The sequence below is a fragment of the Labrus bergylta genome, chromosome 13, assembly GCF_963930695.1.
Source record: "Labrus bergylta chromosome 13, fLabBer1.1, whole genome shotgun sequence".
In the NCBI taxonomy this organism is placed as follows: Eukaryota; Metazoa; Chordata; class Actinopteri; order Labriformes; family Labridae; genus Labrus; species Labrus bergylta.
In genome coordinates, this window is record NC_089207.1 from 25,679,531 (window position 1) to 25,702,317 (window position 22,787).

General features: G+C 40.2%; 1 protein-coding gene across 1 annotated transcript; it reads left to right on the plus strand.

The window, feature by feature from the left end:
* The first annotated feature begins 572 nt into the window (after positions 1-572).
* On the plus strand, positions 573-17,164 carry LOC109996843 (transient receptor potential cation channel subfamily M member 2). Its single transcript, XM_020651159.3, has 27 exons — positions 573-653; positions 918-997; positions 2,170-2,243; positions 2,559-2,727; positions 2,841-3,021; positions 3,733-3,896; positions 3,988-4,168; positions 4,295-4,356; positions 4,441-4,641; positions 5,394-5,496; positions 6,613-6,734; positions 7,150-7,488; positions 7,767-7,892; positions 7,991-8,120; positions 8,223-8,368; positions 9,013-9,125; positions 10,166-10,264; positions 10,379-10,604; positions 12,116-12,234; positions 12,318-12,450; positions 12,893-13,064; positions 13,154-13,334; positions 13,474-13,655; positions 14,253-14,385; positions 15,105-15,192; positions 15,446-15,530; positions 15,615-17,164. The coding sequence occupies exons 1-27, from the start codon at positions 629-631 to the stop codon at positions 15,680-15,682; spliced, it is 3,702 nt and encodes a 1,233-aa protein (XP_020506815.2). The 5' UTR covers positions 573-628; the 3' UTR covers positions 15,683-17,164.
* Positions 17,165-22,787: the final 5,623 nt, after the last annotated feature.

A 22,787-nucleotide genomic window follows, 5' to 3' on the forward strand; every position in this document is an offset into this window, starting at 1 on the left:
TAACTACAATCCTCACTAATTGTAGTTGTTCAGGGCCAACCATTGCCCCTTTCAGTAACAAGATCCCTTGTGCTGTTTGTCAAAGCACTTTGTAAACCTGTGTTTTTAAAAGGTGCTATATAAATAAAGTTATTATTATTATTATTGTTGTGTAAAACACTTCTGGTGTCGCCTGGCAACATTCGCATCAACGGCTGGTGAAAGACATGAAACAAAGCACCTGAACACCGTAAATAGTATTTTTTAAAGCAAGACACAGGAAACGGACTCATGTTGCTGAATTTGATCTCAGGTAAAGGAAGATCTGGACGCCAAAGTCATTGAAAAATATCACCTCATATAGATTTCTTGCTGTGATTTCTGTGTGATGTGATTGAGCTTTCCTTTTTTCCCCTTTGGCTCTGAAAAGTGACTGAAATGCATAAAGGGATTGTAATATGTAATGTAATATTTACAGTCTATGGTTCAGATTCACATTTGTTTGGTGATAATGTGAGGCCACAGATTGTCTTTTATGGAAGGAGATCTTTGTTGTGTCATGTGGAGGAGGTTAAAATTGTTAGAGTGGGTTGGGCCAACTAACTTTGTAACATAACAAGGCAATCAAGCCTCTCTGTCCACCTGATCCATGATGACCATGACTGAATTAACAGGTGAGTGTAAACTACAAATATGTAGGATATGCAGTTTTATACAAGTCGGTTACTAAAAATCCATCTAGATAAGTGCTTTTCCAGGAGCACTCACAGGAAGTAGAGATAATGCAGAACAGGTCACATGCCAGCAAGATAAAATCAGAAGTCAGAACGTTTCAGGCTCAACAGCTTTTATAGATTGAGAAGAATCACACTCTGTACACCTCCTCCATAAGCAGAAGGTTGGACAAAAATCCAAGGGCTTTGTTTATTTTCCCCCAGGAATGTTGCCGTCATGTGAGAATACTGAATCGATGCAGCAGGACAAACTCCAGCTGAATCAAGTAGTGTCTCATGAAAAGGTGAGTGATCTGTCTGTTTACATATTGAATGAACTAGAGGAGCTGGCATTTAATATGCTGTCAGCTGTGCATAGGTACCATGGCTTTATAATTTTCTTTTATATGAACATAGAAAAATACAAAATAAATCCAGCATGAAGATGTTTTTTTCCTGTACCTGTGGAGATTATAAAAGCTGTGTTCTGCATGTCGTAAAATGTCATAAAACCATTGTGTAGGAAAGATATCATGTGGGCTTTTATTTTACAATAAAGAAATACTTCAAAAGGAAATGAGGTTTCTGCTGTTTTTCAATGTTGGAAAAAGTCCTGGATTATGTTATTTTACTTTCTTTTTTGTATTATTAGAACATTGATGTATTTATATGCCAGATGACCTTAAATGTTTTGATTGGTCAAGTTGGTGCTTATTTCACTTGGTTTTTTTGGACTGACTCATAAGCTGCTGTTATATTAAACGCCATGTAAAGTAAACTCATTCTCTATGTAGCATTTTAACCACAAAAAGTAGCAGTTTAATACATTGAGTAGCTTACAATTTTATGTTTCCCTTTAGCAGCTTGGGATGTATGAAGTAAGTTTGTGGGGGGAAAAAATCCTCCTCTCTCAGTAATTCACTATTGATCCAGAACTGGCACCAGACTACTTTCTGTCCCAAAAGAGGAAGGTCAATGGCTCAGTTGGTAGAGTCGTCACCTCTCAACTGGAAAGTCAAGAGTTCGATCCCCAGCTGAGCAACATGTCCGATGTGTCCTTGGGCAAGACACTTAATCCTGAATTGCTCCCGCTGCTTCAGTGGCGGTGTATGAATGGGATTAGTTACTTCTGATGATACTACATAGCGATCACTAACATCAGTGAGTAAGTGGGTGGGTGTGACAGGCAGTGTAAAGGTGCTTTGAGTAGTCCGAAGACTAGAAAAGCACTATATAAACTCAAGTCCATTTACCATTTAATCTGGGTCCAGCAGTCTGCTCAGCTTCATCTCAGCTCTGACATCACTGATGCAGTGAAAGCCAGCTCCTCTGCTGTTATGCAGTTAGCTCTCTACCCAGGCATCCCCCCTTGTTGTCTCAAGGATGGTGGAAGCTAAGAATGAGTCCCAGCTGGTTCATAGTCTGGCGATAAGAGCTGCCAGACCTGGTAAGCACCTTTCTCTCTCCTTCTTTCCAGCCCTGCGACCTCACCTCCTGGATCAAAGAGAAGATCAACAAAAAAGAATGCTGCCTCTTTGAGAAAGATGTCAGGTAGGATCAGCTGCTCTCTGCTGTCATATTTTGGTGTTTAAAGTGTTTACTTACCTTGTAGTTGCTGCTTCTGCATAGAGATACTGTATCATCTGCAATCTGTTGTCTATGTGGGAGGAGACATCGTCCACAATGCTGTCAGATGTACATGACAATTTAATTCTTTATTTTTTTCCATCAAACTGTCTGTCCAGAAATAATTTACATCATGCCTCTGTAATTTGACAGATGTGTTTTTATCTCTTGACTTTGCTTTTTTGTCTTGAGGACTTTTTTTTAAGTTTAAGCATTCATTGGCTCCTGTTTCTCCACCAGAGAGGATGTCTGCAGGTGTGGATATTCAAAGATTGAACATGTGGGTGAAGCCATCAAGCCAGCAGACTTCACAGGCGAGTCTTGGGACAGACACAGACATATCCATGAAGTTCCCACTGATGCTTTCGGAGACATTAGCTTTGATGGTTTGGGGCAGAAAACGGGCAAGGTGAATCTTTTGCTTTCTCTCCAGTAAAATAAAAAAACACTTCTGTGCATGTAAATATGTCCTGCATGACATTAGCCTCACTCTTTCTCTTTTATTGCATGTCTATTTTTCAGTATGCACGAGTGTCCACAGACACTAGCCCAGAAATCCTGTACCAGTTACTGACTGAACAATGGAAGCTCTCCCCTCCCAACCTGCTGATCTCAGTGACCGGAGGTGCCAAAAACTTTAACCTGAAGGCTCGAATCAAGAACATGTTCCACAGAGGTCTCATCAAAGTGGCCCAGACAACAGGTAACCCTGCTTGGGAGAAATGTGTAAGTGTGTGTGTGGGATTTCTAGGTGTACAAATGAATAGCCAGAGAGAGTCTGTGCAGGCAGGTGTTCTATGATTACCTGTGAGGTAAAGGAAGTATGCTATTGTATCTGCTAGTCCTGTTTTCTTAGCTCCCTTCACTGTTTACACTGTGTAAGTCAAAGGTCCATTTCTTCTTCTCAATAACTTCTCACTAATCTTATTGTCTTTGTACTGATCTCACGTACTCGCTCTGATATTTAACACTGCATACATTCTTAATTATTTAAAAGTGTAATGTGTTGGCATATATTCTTATTTATCAGTACATGTAAGAACATATATATACTATTTCCAATCTAACTTGAGCTTTTGCTTCTAAATTAGGCCTGCATGAGATGAAAAATATGCAACGTGCAGTAACATTGTTTAATATTGAATTAACAATATGCAGTGTGTTAAATAAACAAGTTAAAGAGTGATTATTCACCAGGCTTGGCCTCCACTAGAAAAACAACCCCGTGTATCAGCCCCTTTGTGAGGAACCTGATCTTGACCAAGAGTAGAGACTTTCTGGAGTCTAGTCATCATGTTATGGCTGTGTGATAGATTAAACATTCATTTTAAACCTGTAAATCTGAAATCTGAAATCTGTAAATCCCCTTTGTAATTTATACCAAATACTATACTATGTACTGTTTTGTTGACAGGTGCATGGATCATCACTGGTGGTACACACGCAGGTGTGATGAAGCATGTAGGGCAGGCTGTGAGGGACAACGCCCTGAGCGGCTCCATTCATGGCCAGATTGTGGCTATTGGAGTGGCAACATGGGGAATGATTCACAATAAGGACGCTTTGGTGCGTCCAGAGGTACAATCATTAAATTTACACACTTCATGGACTGTATGTGTTTCTTCCTGCAAGATGCAACATCCTCCTCCTCCTCCTCCTTTCTCTGCAGGGTTGTTTTCCAGCACATTACCCGTTGGACATTAAGGGCCAGGGCCGACTCTCCTGCCTCGATAACAACCACACCCACTTCCTGCTGGTGGACGATGGCACCCACGGAAACTACGGTGTGGAGATTGAGCTGCGTAGCCGTCTGGAGAAATGCATTTCAAGAAAGAGTCTTGGAAACAAAGGTTAAACATATCTGATGATGTGACAATAAAACCAGCAAAGAATTTCAGATTACATCTCAAGTCTTGTCCTTTCTATCTGTCCTGCTGTTCATTTTAAATGGATTTTTCTTATCGTCTGACCTCCAGAGAGCGGAGTGACCATCCCTGTGGTGTGTGTAGTTTTAGATGGAGGACCAGGCACCCTGAATGTGAGTAATCAGTTTTCTGCCCCTCCCTCTCTCTCTAGCCGTGGAGCTGCCTTGTCTGACTGCCTTGTGTTTTTTTCCACTCAGACAATCTATAATGCCATGTTGTGTGGGACACCATGTGTGATCTTGGAGGGCTCTGGGAGAATGGCAGATGTGATCGCCCAGGCAGCAGGACAACCACTGAGCCGGGTGACTATCGACCATATCCACCGGCTGGTGAAAAGGTTCTTTGGACAAGAGTATGAAAACTTCTCAGTCCTTGATATCAAAGAGTGGACCAAAAAGGTTTGTGAACAAAGTGGAACGTCTAACACGAACAAACCAATTTCCATTACTTTACATTTCTGTTAGATAGATATTGAAAAATGAAGATATAAATCAAAGCTTATTGATGAAATGTTTGACATTACATCATCACTCCCTGAAGGAGAAAAAGCTTCTACAGATACATATCTTCTCAGAAACCTCTTTAGTTGATCTAAACTTTTTTAAAGTTGATGTCTTTCTTCATCATGCGGTGATCAAAAGCGGTAAACAGTTACAGTTAAGTGGTTTTTTTTTGTCAAGCTGTTTGAAATTGAGCTTGTTATAAACAATCAGCAGTATGGTATTATTTTTGTATGCAGATGACACTCAACCATTCATACCAATAACGTCTTCAGATTTTCATCTAAAGTGAAAGATCACATTCTTGAGTAAGCTGAATTCTCTCTTTATAAATAGAATGAGATGTTAGCAGAATCTTCTGATCTCATCCTCTCTTCACAAGTTTACATTTTTTTCAGAATTGATCAAAAAGTCTTTGGTGAACTTATTTTAGAGTTTACTTTCAAGTCCCTTCTCAAGAAAAACATAGTTATACAATAATAGCATCTTTCTATATTAATTGATCATTGCCTTTATTTTTTGTGGTGTTTATTGTTCTTTTTTTTTTACTTAATTTTTGCTCTCTGAAGCACTTTGTTACTCGTGTTTCCAGACGTGCTTTTCAGATGAAGTTTCAGGTCTTGCTTGATTGTGTCTGCTGTATTATTCAGATTCAGGACATCATCAGCATGCCTCACCTGCTGACGATCTTCAGAATCAGTGAGGACGATCACGGGGATGTAGACGTGGCTATTCTACAAGCGCTACTCAAAGGTAATGATGATCAGGTCTTACTGGACTGACTGTAGTTATAGAAAACAACATTAAATGAGCAATATGTAACTATGACAACTAGCACGCAGTCCAAATTCAAAACATTAAAGAGAGCTGTCTCCTCCCTAGAGTCTATGTGCATGCAGGTTACCATGTCCCGGACACTGAAGCTTCAGTGTTTAGCCAGATCTGCATCAGTCTTGAAATCTTTCTGCGTTCTAGCCTCTCCATTTTTCAAAAGCATCTCCAATATTTATCCTAGCTTTACAATCTTCCTCCTCATGGAGCTAATTATAAAAATGCAGAGGCTTTTTAGGTCAACAGCAGATTTTACAGTATATTCTTCACAGTAAGTCAAAATGCTAAATAATGAAAAAGTACAAAACACACTTAGTTCCATGTATGAGAATGAGTATTATATTTAGCCATTATCCATATAAAATATTTTAAACAATACAGACAGTTCAAAGTCTTCAGTCATATATTATGTAGTGACTGAAAAAGCAGAAGCAGAAGCAAACTGCTATCCTACATTCTTATCAAATTAAGCTACCAGCTCTCAGAAGGAAAAAGAAAAAAACACCAAATAAATCATTCACTTTAATAATGATCCAAAATAGCTTTGCGAAGCATTTTTTTTTAAAACAAAAAGTGAATTACAGGTTTTTTTTAAATTTATATCGGCATCATTCCATATTTAACCCAAACAACAGAAACACATCTTCTTTTAATACCTTTTTTGCATTTTGTACAACAAAATTACAAACACCTCTTAAATTGTATTTGCACTCTCAAATTGTAAAGAACCTCTGTATAGAGTCTGGGTGTGACTTTGACTTTTCTCTAAATATTACTTGTCTTCACATGTAAAATGTTGCTCCTTAACTCCATTTTACAACATATAATAAATTGACTTTGCTCAGGTTTTTATGGTCAATTGGAAAGTACATAGACTTTGTTGCATCATTACACAATAAAAAGTGCCTTGATCATGGAGAGTGACTGATATGTTGTGTAAAGAAAATGCCTTTTGAAAGAAAGGTGGCCCTTGCAGTCATTTATTCAGTTAACTCAATGTAAAGAGATGTAGTAAACAGTGACAAATTCTCTTCTCAGCTTCGAGGATCAGTGAGTCTCAGGGAATTGAGTGCTGGAAGAGGCAGCTGGAGCTGGCTATAGCCTGGAACCGAGTGGACATAGCAGAGACGGAGATCTTCACTGAGGAGAGCCAGTGGAAGGTGGGTTTCCTTAGTATACAACATTTTGTCACATTAGACACCTGTATCAGTCTCTTTAAGACACAAGACAATATCCTCCTGTCTTTGCTAAAATAAGAACAAGTTAAATGGCTTGACTTTGAAAACATTTAATATGATCCTTTGATTACCTTTCTTTCTTTGCCTTTAAGAAAAATAGAAATAAAATAATAAGTTGTGACCACTTTAACATGAAAAAGTATCCAAACAGCAGGATAGTGACATGGCCAAATAAGAACATAAACCTTGTTTGATGGAACTGTAATGACAGAAAGTTGAAATATGATTGTATAAAAGACTGTACCATCAAATCAGAGAAGTGTATGTATTTGTAAAGTCTTGATGATTCTACTGGAATGCTCATCCTTTGTTGATGCACTGGTTCAATCCCACACAGTCCAGTGACCTTCATTGGGCCATGTTCTCGGCCCTGGTGGGCAACAAGCCTCAGTTTGTGAGTCTGCTGCTGGAGAATGGTGTGAGTCTGAGAGATTTCCTGCAAGATGAGGAAATCCTGTGTGAGCTCTACAAACAGATGCCCGGCTGCTTCTTTCTGCGCAAGTTGGCCAAGCGGGTGGACAGAGCGCGCCGCAGCAAGAGGCAAGAAAAGACCATCTCCATGACTCATGTGTCTGAGGAGGTGCACCACCTGCTGGGCAGCTTCACCCAGCCCATCTACCCCCCTTCCACCAGGACGTGCAACTTTAATATGACTATGGAGGACACATCTGCATCAGTGAGTCTCTTTTATCCAGACTTTTTTGGGTATTTTTTACAACTAAATTAACAAGTCGTTATTTTCCTACCACAACTGTTGAGTGTTTAGTTGTGTTTCAATATAATTTTTTTATGCATTTGTAAATAAATATGGCTGGAGAGAAGTTACATTTGAGAACTTTAACATTATGTCAGCTCTGACATTTCTGAGAGAGTCATGCTTTGATTTTTGATTCTGATTCTGAGTCTAATGCCATAAACTCTTCGATGAATGCACATTCATTTACTTTCCTCTAGCTGTCTAAATTTCAGGCAGGTTCAGAGTCTCCACATGATGAACCTCAGAGGGACTACGGCAGAGATCTTTTCCTCTGGGCTGTCGTCCAAAACAACAAAGATCTTGCGGAAATTGCCTGGGAGCAGGTGATCTTATTCTTCTGCAGAGAGCTTTGAAAATACTACTTGGTGTGTCTTGTGTCGTGTGTACAACCTTGCATCTTTGTGTATCTGTATGAACACAGTGTAGAGACTGCATGTCCGCTGCTCTGGCTGCCACTATGATCCTGAAGAAAATGGCAGAGGAGGGCAGCGATGCAGACGAGGCAGAGGTCATGCGTGAACTTGCTAATCACTATGAGAAACAAGCCATAGGTATAAGACAATATGGGACATTAGCGGCTTTTTCTGGTGTGATATTATGAGATATTACAAGATTGGTACCTGTTTCATTGTGTGTGTGATTGTGTATTCCAGGTGTGTTCAGTGAGTGCAATAACAATGATGAAGAGCGGGCTCAGAAGTTGTTGGTTCGTGCGTCACCATACTGGGGAAGAACAACATGCCTAAGACTGGCACTGGAGGCAGATGATAAAAGCTTTGTAGCTCAATCAGGAGTTCAGGTAAAGGGAACTTTCATATAATCTTTAGGGATTTGTGTTTTAAAGGTCACATATTATTCTCCTTTTCAACAAGTTTAAATAAGTCTCAGAGCACCCCAAAACACGTCTGTGAGATTTCTTTCCAAAAATCCACTTCCTTTATTTGATCATGCCTATAAACCCCTCTGTTTCAGCCCTGCTCACAACAGGCTGTTTCTGTGTCTGTACCTTTAAATGTAAATGAGCTGTGTCTGACCACGCCCCCCTCTGGAAGGGTTTGGGTGGCTCAGGCTTTCTTGCACCATGCCGGATTGATAACGGTGAAAAAGGCAGACTCAAAGTGCAGAACAAACAACTAGCTGTGAGAGTGTCACCCACCTGGGGGAGGGCTAACTGCCCTTTGTGATGTCACAATTTTCCAAACAGCCTGTTTGAGGTGGGGAGTGTCGACAAGCTATAGACACATACTAGTGTTGTAGAAAAACAATGAACAGTGTATTTTGCATAATGTGTGATCTTTAAAATAATCAGTTGCATGTTTCTAAATATTCAGTCTTGATTAAATATGGCTACACAATCTTATGTAAAAGTCTTTCTTTGTAATAACAAGAAATTAATTTTGACGATTCAGATTGGCTCAATAAGATAACATGCTCATCTTTTAGGCTCTTCTGACTCAGATCTGGTGTGGCGAGCTCTCAGTGGTCAACCCTGTGTGGAGAGTGCTCATCTGCATGGTCTTCTTCCCACTGATCTACACTAGATTTCTTGTTTTCAGGTGAGTTTTTTAGGTCTGTAGAAAGAAATGTACTTTTATTTTAATATAGGCGTCGCACGTGATGTCTATTACAACAATAGAGTTGTCACTATGCAAGATACTGTATGATTCTTGGCACAGCAAGACTTTGATACAGCTACAACGGTTTGAAAGACTTTCAATAGGAGAAATGTTCTTAAACATGTAACTGCAAAAACAAATAAAACTGACATTTATAGCTAATGCTCTGCAAATATATAAAAGGTTGTTACTCAAAAGCAAAAGGAAATACTCAATGTTAATCTCCCAGTCCTTAGGGTGTATTACATCTGTTGGATTTTGGACAGTAATCAGTCACTATATATGAACAATAATAACATTAGATAAAGGGTCATACATTTGGATTGCCACAGATACATTTTACATTATTGCTGTTTGCAAAGACTATTTTGTCAGACTCGGCACAAATGGTGGATAAAAAAGCTCAACTCTTAATAATAAGATAGTTAGAGTTCAACAAATATATACTCAAAAGTTCAAAAGAGCAGGCAGAGGTACACAACCATTACCAGGCAAAAAACAGAGTCCAAAAATGAGTCAAAGTCAAGTCTACTACAAAGAAAACAGGCTGGAATACTACTCTCACAAGACAAACTGGCACAAACAGCAGGGAGCATAAAGACTAATTACACATGAGGTAATCAAGACAAGTGAAGACAGCTGGGTTGATTAGTGATGAGACTCAGCTGGGACCTAGACGCTGACACAGTAGCGATGAGGAGGAATGTGAAACATGTGGAGGACACAAGAGGGCAGCAGAGGGAACCTGAAAGGAGAGGGAAGTCATTAACTCAAAGAAGACAACATGAAGGAAGTCAAATATTAAAAGAAAGAGAAACATAACCTTGTCTGAACATTAGGGTATGACAGATTTGTTTTTTGGAGGGGTGTATAGGTTCATATATCTGAATCTATTAATGTATTTGTGCTACAACTTTTTCCTCATCGGCTTTGATCATTCTCTGTTGAAAGTAATCTTAATCAATTGTAATTCTTTCTAGACGTGATGAAGTTATTCAGAGAGAAACGGAGAAGAATGAAGAGATCAAGACAGTGGAGAACGTGATAGGAAGTGTTCGCCGAACAAAAAGTCGTCGTCTGTAAGTAGACAGTTTCTAGTCCTGCTTGCAAGCAAGAAACAAAAGTTCTAAATGTCACTTGAGAAAAAAAAACACTAAGCTATCTGTGACCTCAGTGACCTTTTCTGTCCACAGTGATGCAGCCAGACTGCAGCGCCTGAAGATCCTGGGCAGCTGGTCCAAACTGGTGTGCCTGTACAGCTCTCCTCAGGTCAAGTTTTACTGGAACATTGTGTCTTATTTTGCCTTCCTCTTCCTGTTTGCTGTGGTGCTGATGATCAACTTCCAGGCAACGCCCTCTCCCGCTGAGCTGCTTCTGTACGTCTGGCTGCTCTCTCTGGTGTGTGAGGAGGTCAGACAGGTGAGAGAGTGCAGCTGGGACTCACATTTATGGAAGTATAGATGAACATAAACTGAGGTCTTAAACTGCTGTTGTGCTTTCTTACTGTATGAGGAAGACCTGTTTAATTATCCTCTATTGTGGTATGGCACAGAGTGTATCCTTATCCCTAAATGTCAACAAAGGAGAGTTTTTTGTATTGTGTCATTATAAATGATTAACTGAATTGGTTCTCGATCATCGCAACATAATAATAGCATAATTAACTTAGAGTGTAAAGCTTTTATCATCAGTTTAAAACTAGCTACTCTGGAGATAAAAACAATTTCAGTGGTGTAGAAGGATGGGAGAGAAATGTTCCTACCAATATCAGGCTACCACAGATTGGTCCTTATCAATATGTTTGATTAAAATCAATGTGCAACTCACATTCAGCCCGTGTAAAGATTTTTCAGACGAGACAGCTGTCACTGTTTGTCTCTGTTAACACAAACTCCAGACTGGATTTCACTTCACTGATAGACCCGGGAGTTATTTGTCAGTTTATGTTACCTATCAAAACTTCTGTCCGTATGCAATTTCTCTCTTCTCTAATTAGTGAATTATTAACGGTTGAAACAGAAGATAAAAACTTGTGAATGCCAGAAATCCAGGCCACTAAGACAGACAGACACAGGCAGGCTCACCCACATACAAGCCAGTACAATTGACATTACAATTCCACAACAGTGACGTAAATGAAGCTCTGCTGTCATTACACATTTATACTTATACAATGCATTCACCATGGTGTAACATTGGTGTCCCATTATGTGATTTTACATTGCATTACAAACAGTGGGAGCTGCACATAGATACACACTCACACAGGTATAAAGAGCTGTTTTCCTTGTCACTGCCTTGCCCCTGTTACTCCTCTGGTTAAATCTCTGATGCTGGCTCAGAGGGTCAAACAACTTGAGTGTGGCTGCAAAAGCCAATGAAGCGCTGTTTGAGCTAATATTAAAATACATATTTTTACAGCAGAATGAATCAGCCTGGTACAAAAAACAGTCTTGGTCTTAATAACATTTTTTCTCCCCTTCGAATGAATTTTTATTGACTTGTCCATTTTGATTATGTTAAGGCTCAGGGATATGCCCTCAATTGCACAATTAGGGGTGTGGCTTAACTGACTGACAGATGGGCACATTGTAGCTGTTTGCCAAGAAGCTTAAGGCCCTCCTGAACTCCACCTCTATGTCTGTTACTAAATTGATCAATAAACAGGTGGAGATAACATTTTCCAGTATAGTTACCCCCCCCCCCCCCCCCCATAGGGCTTTATAACACTTCTTCACAAACCAGTGGGTGACGTCACTGACACTACGTCCATGTTTTATACAGTCAATGGATATACCTCAACACTGCATGTCCCACTCCTAACTACATAGTTGGATGCTGCACTCAGAGTGTGCCTCATTCCACTAAATAGACTAAATAATCACTAAATCGCAAACCGCCCATTTCTGTTTTCGCCTTTTCTTCCTCAGTTGTTTCATGATCCGGATGGCTTTGGATTTCGTAAAAAAGCCTGGATGTACATAAATGATGTGTGGAATATGTTAGACTTTCTGTCCATCCTCCTCTTCATTGTCGGCCTTGCGTTTAGGTATGTTCTTCTCCTCCCTGACGATCACTGTTTGCTACAGAACTGCTCTCCAGCCCACGACTTACAGTGTTTTTCTTCTTCAGGTTGACCACTAAACTTTTCTATGTGGGCAAAGTTGTCCTCTGCATCGACTTTGTTGTGTTCTGCCTTCGTCTCATGGCCATTTTCACCATCAGCAAGACCCTGGGACCCAAGATCATCATCGTCAAGAGGATGGTGAGAGGGTTACTTTGAATTAAACGACAGCTGACCTGATGCAATGTGGGAGCAATGGCAGAGCACAAAAAAAAGACGCTTTGCTCCAAAATACCTTTTATCAAAGACAAAAAAGAGGCTTCTGCTTCACTGGGCCTCCATCTGCTGTCTGCACATGAGAGAAACAAATCAAAAGTGATTTTGAATGAAGTGTAGCAGCTGGTACCGCACTGGATCTCAGTTAGATTGGAGGTTTTTTCATCCATGACCAATTCTACCATGCATGATTTCCTAAAGAGCCCTTTACTGTTTAAATACTGGAACATCCTACTGGAAAGTGTTCAACCTGGTATAGATCATGCAGTCTGAATAATCCAATTTTTTTTAGTTTTCACAGTGAACCTATATAAAGTCCCTACAGTTTTCAGATATGACTTATGTCTGGTGTGTGTTTGTCCCACAGATTATGGATATGTTCTTCTTCATGTTCCTGCTGAGCATCTGGGTGGTGGCATACGGTGTAGCCAAACAAGGAATCCTTATTGACAACGACAGCCGGCTGGACTGGATCATCCGCGGGGCAGTTTATGAGCCGTACCTTATCATATTTGGAGATTTCCCCACCAATATTGATTGTGAGTGGAGAAATGTGTTATTTCTTTGTTGTAGAATCTCAGTCTTTGTCAACAAAAATAAATCTTTCTCTGTTGTCGTCTCTGTGCAGATGCTGCGTTTGATATCGACACCTGCAGCATGAATGGCACCGATCCTCTGAAGCCCAAATGTCCTATCCTTAATGAAAACCAAATGCCAGCCTGCCCTGAATGGCTCACCATCATCATGCTTTGTGTTTACCTTCTCTTTGCCAACATACTGCTGCTCAACCTACTCATAGCGATCTTCAAGTGAGTCAAACTTCTCTCTGTCTGAGTACTCGTAGTATTGAGACATACTATACTATAGCTATCTTAGATGTTCATTTTGTTGTCGTCATGTTTGTATCTGTCATCCTCTTATTTTTTTTAATGCATTTTTTTCTCACAGCTTTACGTTCCAGGAAGTTCAGGACAACACAGACACAATCTGGAAGTTTCAAAGATACGAGCTGATAAAGGAGTACCACAGCCTCCCTGCTGTCCCTCCTCCTCTCGTCATCTTCAGCCATCTCTACCTCTTCATCAGGCTCTTGTTGATGCGTCGGCCCCCCGTCACATGCACAGTGTTTAGTACGTTTTGAATCATTTATTTATTTCTGCATGTCAAAGTTCAATACTGTAGACGTTCAAGTTTGATCTTCATCACCCAGAGATAAAACATACAAAACACTCTTTCTGATCGTAGGCTACAATGATCATTTATGAGTACGATTATTATTTTTTTAGTTGTTTGCTTGAGGAAAATGCTCTTTTGAACGGATCTTTGAAAAACTAGGCTTTTATTTACAACCTCAGTTCCAACCCTGCCATATACAACAAGCTCATATCACATGGTTCATTTTCAATACTTACATTGCTAACATGCTTACAACTTACACATCTTTGTGAAAGTTGGGTAACTCCATCTTTGTGACCTTGAGAGATCATTTTGGTGGTCAAGGTTCCATACACACATATTTTCCCGATTTTGTCCCTTTTATAATTGTGAACGTTTTCGAGCTCGGAAGAAGTAGTTTGACAACACTTCAAAATAAAAGTTTAACACAATGTCCTTTTTCTGAATCTGGATCCTAATTCCTCTGAAACTGAAATCCTTGTGTGCATTTGTCTATGTGCATCTACAGTCTTATTTACGGTGAAGAATTCATTTGTGACTCTGTTTTTCAGAGAATGAGCTTCCTCAGATAGAGGAGGAGGAGCTGCTGTCCTGGGAGGTGTTGATGAAGGACCGATACCTGCTCTCCACACAACAGGAGCAGAGTCAGAGCATGGAGCGGCGCATCCTGGACACGGCCCAAAAGTAAAACCACACAACGACTGTAGCCCACTGTAGCTGAATAACAAATGTTTGAGCTACTTCTGTCTATTTGAGATCTATTGTCACATCTTGAATATTGTTTTAGTCCAGATTTGGTCAACAAAGTGTGATCCCACCTCCTCAACTTTTTATTCAATTTGAGAGTCCTGTGTGGTTGAAACTTCTAGTTTGTGACAACAGATAAGGGATAAAAGAAAAGTCTGTTGGAATGAACTTGTCATAAAGCAGACATTACTACCCTTCAAAATGTCCATTCTCCTGTTTCACCTTTAATCATCCTGTTTCCTTTATGTTAAGTTCAGATCCTGACCCACACTGTCAAAACACACAGCCCTGGATTTAGTTCAAATGAACTTCAAAGCACACAGGATCTGCCTGAGCGTCTGCCTTTGAGCCTCTTTTAGCTCATTGTTTTGGATTGTTAACCTCGGCTGTACTCTTTCTTTAAGACTGATAACACTTTCATGTGTCTCTGGAACACATTAAAGTTCATACAATCACTTTATTTATCTTGCTCTGAGCAAGATCTCACAAACATCAACTTTACTTAATACAGGGACTTAATCGTTGTCTCAGAGTTTGGATTTTGTTCTACTTTTACTGTTAAATATAAATATAATATTATATAACGTCAAACAATGTAGCATTAACACTAGAATAAGAACCAGACATCTATATATTGTTGTTGTTTGTCTCCTGAGGGTTACCACCATGAACGATCGACTTGAGAGGGAAGAGGAGACGAGCTCTGCTACCTTGGCGACAAGACTGGCTCGACTAGAGGAGCAGGTTGTGACCTGTTTTTATTATTTTTTTTATTTTTTTTACTTATCACTAAATTTGCACCTGCGTGTATATTAAAGTTTTTTTTTTTACATCAGGCAGAATGAGTGAGGGGCAGTACAGAAAATAGATGATACACTTCAGTTGCATTTTATTTCCAGATGTCCCTGATTAAAAAAAAAACAAAAAAAAGCTTTCATCTTCCATGTTGTACAAGCAGTAATCAAAAGTATCTGACCTACTTTTGTTTTGTCATCAGGCTGCCCAGTCAGTCAAAGCCCTGCAGTGGATTATGGACAGTCTGAAATCTCAGGGTTTTGCCTCCAAAGAACCACCATCGCTAAGTCAGCTCCCGACTTCCTCATTCCCATGATTGTTTACATACCAAACCTCCTCTTGTTGTGCTTACTTCTTCATCTTTCCCACAGCCACAGCAGACGAGTCCCCCGACACTTTGAGGAGCACATCTGAGAAAGAGGACAGGTTCCACGTGTAGCCGATATTAGCAGCCAGGATTTATAACCTGCGGACTGCGGATTAACATCTGGGTTATTTTTTTACCAAGAAACAAAGGAACTGATCAAGGAACTGATTTAAGTCTCCCTCTCAGACAGGCTCTGGAAGACAGGATATTATAAACTTTTACAACGCCTGGAGTAAACAACCAAGCGGAAACAGAACACTCTGCTATCTACGAATTGACTCCAAAGACATGAACTATGACTGAAACCAGTCTCTGCAAAGTCGTTAAAATTGACCATCTGTTGAACTACTGCTGAAGGACTGATTAAACCACAGCGTTCAATTCTGCATCAAATGAACATTTATGTCTTTCTTCATCTAGATATTTGTAGATGTCAATGTATCGCAATCATCTCTTTAAACTCAAAATCTGATGTTCAGAATGCCAATTAAAGTTCTAATAGTTTTAATAGGAATTTGACATGGAGCGCTATTGCCATCTAGTGTTAGAATTTCCATGAATATGTAACCTTCATAATTATACATTTAGATGTGTTATCAAGCATACTCTTTGATATTAGCTATAGAAGGTGTTATTTAAAGACACCAATTTCTTTTCCTACTTTATTAATATGTCTTATTAAGAATGTTGACTGTATAACATGGTTTTGTTCACCATGGTTATTGCCCTCCGGTCAGAGTGGGAGTGACCCTTCTCCTGCAGGCCCCCTCTTTTCCTGAAGCTGGTAAGAGTTCACACTCAGCTCAGATCTCCAGTTGTTTTAGTTTGCTAAAGTTTTAGAGCTTCTTGCTCTTGCTCGCTTCTCTTCGGACTTCAGTCTGAATCACTTTTTTTAAGTTTGTGCCGTAGAGACGACTCTCTGCCGAACTTTTATTTTCAACGCACATTTTTTGGAAACATAAATTCTTTATGGCTCCAGCAAGGCTTTTGAACTTTCTTCTCCAAAGTCTTTGCTCCTCAATTTTGAACGCCAATTCCTTAGTTTGGATTCATCGAGATGGCCATCAGGTTAATCTGAATTGGAAATTGACGTATCAAAAGACTCTTTTATAATATTTTTCCTGTTGGATCCTCTTGGAGCTTCTGAGACGACGGCTGAACCGACGTACAATCTCCATCCCAGCTGCACACTCCGACCCAGGTGTCAAGGCATCTAATCTGACCCGTGGACCTCTCTGGTAGCCCTGGACGGGAAAACTTGTCGGAGACTGAAACGCGGGACCAGCCGGCGGAGTTCAATCGAACACAACTCAGAGTAAGCGTGCTGGTTGCTGGTGTTGGAAGATTAAGTCGTGAGTCGTGTCTATTCAGAGCCCTCCTTTAATCCAAATAGAATCCCAAAATTCGTTTATCAACTTTTTCCCTTTTTGATCATTTTCTGATTAAGTAATTCAAACAATACCGCGTCTTATCTCATTACTAAATATATAATGTCACCATACGTTATAATTGCATTACCCTTTTTATATTAAATTTTACACATAAAATTCAGAACTTTGTCGGTGTGTTTTCTTGTTTAACATTTCCAGAACTTACTTCTTTCAAGATATGAAACTGACTGATTAATTAATTACTACAGGTAATTTATTTTATGCTCATACTTTGAGCTGGTGCCCCTTCTAAATCTGACGTTAAATAAAGATATAATATCTTAATAAATTAGTTACGCTACACACGTGAATGTTTGGCAGTTTCACTACCCAAACAGCACAATCACACGTTCCCCCGTGCCTGAGGAGAAGGTGCCATATGAGGTATGTCATAAACATTTGAACCTGTTTCTAGGCCTCAGAAGTGTACAGTTTGGGTTTATTAGATCTGGTTGGTTTTCAAGTCCTCTGTTTTTTCCAGGTCAGCTTCAGTTCATACATGCCGCCTTATTACATCTCTGAAGACGGTGGGGCCCAAATGGATGGGTATGTTTCAACAAAGAGAAGATAATACAAAGTGTTTAGTTTCTTTAAGGATATGTTTGAGGATTTATTTGTACCTATGGTCAAGATTGTCATGTTAAAACAAAACCAGATCATTCAGCCAACTTGAATCAAATGTATAGAGTAATTAACTTTTTTGTTTTAAATTAAAATTAAAATGTTAAATCTCTTACCTAACCCATGTATCACATCCTCCTTCTCCTATCTCCTTCTCTTCTCCATGCAGAGTAGAACCAGTAGATTTGGATAATTACAGGTATGATTCTAAGATAAGATACACAAAGCATCAAAAAAACACGTTCAGGGACATTATGAACACGTCTCAATGTCCCATCAGGTCCACTCCCAGCATTTCCCATGGCCGACTCACTTGGGTTTGCTGCAGTTTTCCAGGCCGTCTCCGATTCTCAGGTTTTTTAACCTGGCAAGTTTGACAACACTGCACATAGTTTTTCACATCCAAACTCATTTTGGGCCAGTATGCTAGGGTTTGCAGTCGTTTATATGTTTTATATCTTCCTAGATGTCCTGCCAGTGGATGGTCATGGAAGAGGTGGAGCAGTTCATGGCCTAGGGGTGTTGGTATGTACACGATACAAAGTTTTATATGGAAATTGCACAACACGATAAACTTGTCTTCAAGAATAGTGAAACGGGTGGTGGTCTTTGATTGTTGTTCCCCAGACTCAATGATAGATTCATATATTTCCAATATCTCAGGGTCTGACTGCTGAGATTTCCAGATGATCTCATCTGATATTAGAAGATTTTTGTTGTGATGTTGGAAACTGGCCTTCTTCAGGGTAAACAGGGGCTCTAGACAGTGCATCAGGAACAGTGTTGTACTTCCCTTTCCTATACTCCACTGTGAAGGTAAACTCCTGCAGTCTGAGTGCCCACCGAATCAGTCTGGTACTTGGTTTTTGCGTTTTAAAAACGCAACTGTGACTACTGTGAATGGCCTTCCTTCCAGGTAATAGCGCCATTTCTCAAGTGACCAGACTACAGCCAAACATTCCTGCTCAGTGGTTGAGTAATTTCTCTCAGTAGCATTCAGAGTACGGCTAGCAAAAGCGATCACTGTTTCTGTCCCCAACCCGGTTTGCTGAACCAGTACCGCTCCGAGCCCAACATCGCTGGCATCAGTATAAACAACAAAGGGTAGGTGGAAATCAGGGTGGCCCAGTATTGGTGGAGAGGCAAGATGTTCCTTTAGAGTCTCAAACGCATTTTGGCAGGCTGTTGTCCAGATATATTTGGAACCCTTTCTTTTTAGAGCGTTGAGGGGGTCTGCAATTTTTGAGAAGTTGGGCACAAACTGATGGTACCAACCAGCCATTCCCAGAAATCTCTGCAACACCTTAAGGTTTCTCGGTGTTGGGAATGCCTGGACTGCTTTGGTCTTTTCCTCACCCACCTCAACACCAGTAACCGAAACAATATGGCCAAGAAACTTCAGTGATTGTCTGAAGAACTGGCATTTCTTCATGTTTATCGTCAGTCCAGCCTGCCTGAGTTTGTCCAAAACAGTCTGTACGTCACAGTAGTGTTGCTCAAGGGAAGAAGAGTGAATGATGATGTCATCAAGATAAACCATGCAAGCCTGACTTCAAACTGGAACAACCCAAAAGGACAAATTAATGCAGTTTTCTCTTTGCTGCTTTTCTCCATTGGTACCTGCCATTACCCACTGTTTAAGTCAATTGTTGTAAAAACAGAAGATCCAGCCAATGATTCCAAAATTTCTTGGATGTTTGGAATAGGGTAGGCATCAGTTTGAGTAGTAGCATTCAATTTTCTGAAATCCACACAAAAAATGTGACTTGGGGTTGTTCTTTTTATGTACCAAGACCACTGGAGCAGCATACGGGAGGGGGAAGGTGTAATGACTCCATCTGCCAACATTTCCTCAATGTGATTTTTTATTTCCTGGAGTTTGCAGGGGAGCAACAGTACGGTTTCTGCCTGATTGGTAAGTCATGGGAAAGCAGAAGATTGTGTGACAATTTACCCACTTTTGATGTGCAGACATCAGTGTTTGTTTGAAGTTGAGTGTACAGTTTGCTTTTTCCAGCATCATCCAGATTAGAAGACTGAATAACAGTATCAAAAGGATCAGCTGAGGACAACTCCTGCAAGGCCATAGTAGGGGATACAGCAGAGTAAAAAGCAATGTGAGGTTGTGTTTGAATCCTCCCTTGTTCTGCGGCTGGTTCCCTTATGAAATTGTATTTTCTTTTTGGGGCAGATTTAAACCAGCAATTAACTCAACATCAGCTAGTGGTTGTAAAGCCAGAAAATCTTTGCATTTTTCCAAGAATAATAATGGATCTTGTGGATCCTCCATCCTTCCAAACATGGGGAATTGCACTTTGATGGGGCTTTTTCCATGGTAGGTAGCTCTGGGTTCATTGTGAGTTTCTGAATGTATAGGAGAGATTAGTTCCTCCTCAGGACATTCAGGTAAAAGGGTAGATTGAACTATAATATGCATGAACTTATAGTCTCATGGACGCACAGAAGATTAAACGATAAACAGAAGTCCAGAGAACCGAGTTGAGGGGTGCAGTAGTCTTCTCTGTGTGATGCTCCTTCTGATGAGGTGTAATTAGGTGGAAAGGTCGGACAAGGGTCTGAGGTCAGTGATAGGTGCAGATGGGGGCGTTGTTAACAGGCATGGGCTGTATAAGGACAGAAGGAGTGATGGAAATGAGAGTGTCGTCACTGAAACTATGAAAGTGGGGGACCTTTTGCACACTAGACACACACACACACACACACACACACACACACACACACACACACACACACACACACACACACACACACACACACGTGTGTGCGCGTGTGTGTCTAGGAATACATCTTCAGACCTCCTAAGTTGTGTCTCCACCCTTTTAACATCCATTAAACTTACAATCATGACCTGCAGTCGTTGCTGGTGGGTTAAGCATGACTGAAAATGCAACAAGAGTAAAGTAGTGAATGAGGAACTGCTGTAACTACAAACTAGTGTGAAGGAGTGCAGTGTGTCTCTGCATCCTCCCGATTCCACCCAGAACCTCTCCTCACAAAGAGGAATCCATGAGAGGATCCCCGTACGGATGCCACGCTAGCTGTAGGAGATGTATGACATTTCACTTTTCGTTCCTTTTTTTTTCCTCCTGTTGAGTTCTTGACTGAATCAGTCAAACACGAATCAGCAATAACACTTACCGTCGCTCATGTGGAGGAGAGCAGGACTTCTTGCTCCTTCTCTTCATTCCTTCCCCCTTTCTTTTCCGGGCTCAAGTGCAATCGTTCTTGCTGATTATCTATGTTGAGGCACAACTAGTTTTATGAATGCCATTTCTTTAAATGTTTTATAATCACAATCCAAAGAAGGTAAGGTTTGCTTTAGTTTTTCTTTTTTTTTGGTTCTGTTCAGTTTTTTTCACTTGTCAAAAAATAGTTTGGCAAAATGTATTCTCAACCCATGCCCATTATTTTTTAATAATGTAATAATAATCTCCTAATTTGATCTGTAGAATCAGACTGATAAGATTGTTTTAAAACCACTTGGAATGTGGTAAAGGTTTGACCTTCCCTCATTTTTTTACTCGACAAATCTGAAGAAATCCCTACTGTGCAGCTACAAGAGGAATGAATTTTAGATTGGAAGCTGAATGTTGGGGAAAAACTGGATTCAAACAATGTGGACAGTGCAGGTTTGTGTATTTTCTATTGGATTGTTATTGCGGTTCAAACCATTTAATGGGTCCTTCCATCCCTAAGCACTTTGTAGGAGCCATTTTGTGTTTATCGTTGGCATGTTTTATAATTAGATTTATCTGAATATATTATTTTCCAATAGGGACACTGAATGCACAGGGGCGTGTATATATAGTAGCACAGGTGACAGGAAAGGGAGGGCACAGGTACGGGGAGCACAGACAGTTCTCACCAGACCGGCATTCATGTTTCAGACCAGCACTCAGACAAACTACAATTCATTAATTCTACTGGCTACGCTTCACTGGAAATGGTATGTTTTTTGGTTCTCATATCTCCATCAAGTCACTTCAATAAACCTTCAACTCAACTTTAATAACGGCTGGAAAATCATTGTTTGCATCTGCGTAAGACTTCACCCCTACCTGTGTATTATTGGCAAGAATTGGAGCAAAGGATAAAATTGGAAAATTGCCATTACAATTAAGTGAGAACTTTGCTCTATGAGTGAAACTTGCAACGATTCAAATGGAATAAGATGTTGATACCAGATTGTTTTGTTTCACGAACCGGACGCTGCCATCCCCAATCAACTGGACATTGGTGACACCTGCGCTACGCTAATTGCCGACAGAGGATTGGAAACCTCCGGAGCACAAATGACTGGGTATGTGCAAACATTAAGCTTTATTGGAGAAGCTAAAATAACTGCTGTATTGGACAGTGGCTACTAAGATGGAGTCAGCTAACTGAAAGCTGCAATCACGGAACACATCACCTGTTTGAAACATTGTATCGTTGACGCATGGCATTTTTATTCACAAAATGTCTGCTGTCAATTCCGATGTTCAGCCTCAGGATGGCGATGTTGAGAAAGATTCCGGAAAGGAAAAACGGATTATCAGACCCACTGCAAAAGGCATGGTTTTGTTCATTGAAACTTGTCTGAAGACAAGAAACTCGAAATGTAAACAAGCAAGGAAGTTCATTGAGAAGCTGAAAGAGCTCATGAAATGAGATGAAAATGCAACTGATGTCAAATCTAACTTGGATCAATTAATAAAACTCTCTCCACACAACAGAGTGATGTAAACTCAAATATTATTGGACCTGATGACAGTGTGTCAAATGCCTCTAAACCCAAATCAAACCATAAATCCAGTTCTTCATCACGTGCATCTTCAACTTCATCTGCTCGCATTAAAGCTCAGGCGGAGAAGGCTGCTCTCATGGAAAGAGCTGCCGCCTTGAAGAAGAAACATGAGCTTGACGCACAGGAGGAGCAGTTGAAAAGAAAGGAGGAACAATTGAAAAGAAAGAAGGAACAACTGGAACTGGAGACTGAACTGGCAGCAACCAATGCAAAAATCAATGTATTAAATAGGAGAGATGGTTCCAGAGTATCTGATGGGATGAACTCTTATTGGAGAAAAATAACAGCTCAAAATGAAACATCAGTTAAATCTCATGAT

What these genes read in the sequence shown, in the direction of transcription:
- LOC109996843 (XM_020651159.3), top strand. Translation starts at nt 629, where the DNA reads ATGATGACCATGACTGAATTAACAG. An exon ending in TCTACAAGCGCTACTCAAAG is followed by an intron (nt 5,497 to 6,612) that starts GTAATGATGATC and finishes TTCTCTTCTCAG; the next exon opens with CTTCGAGGATCAGTGAGTCT. An exon ending in CGTCACATGCACAGTGTTTA is followed by an intron (nt 13,656 to 14,252) that starts GTACGTTTTGAA and finishes TCTGTTTTTCAG; the next exon opens with AGAATGAGCTTCCTCAGATA.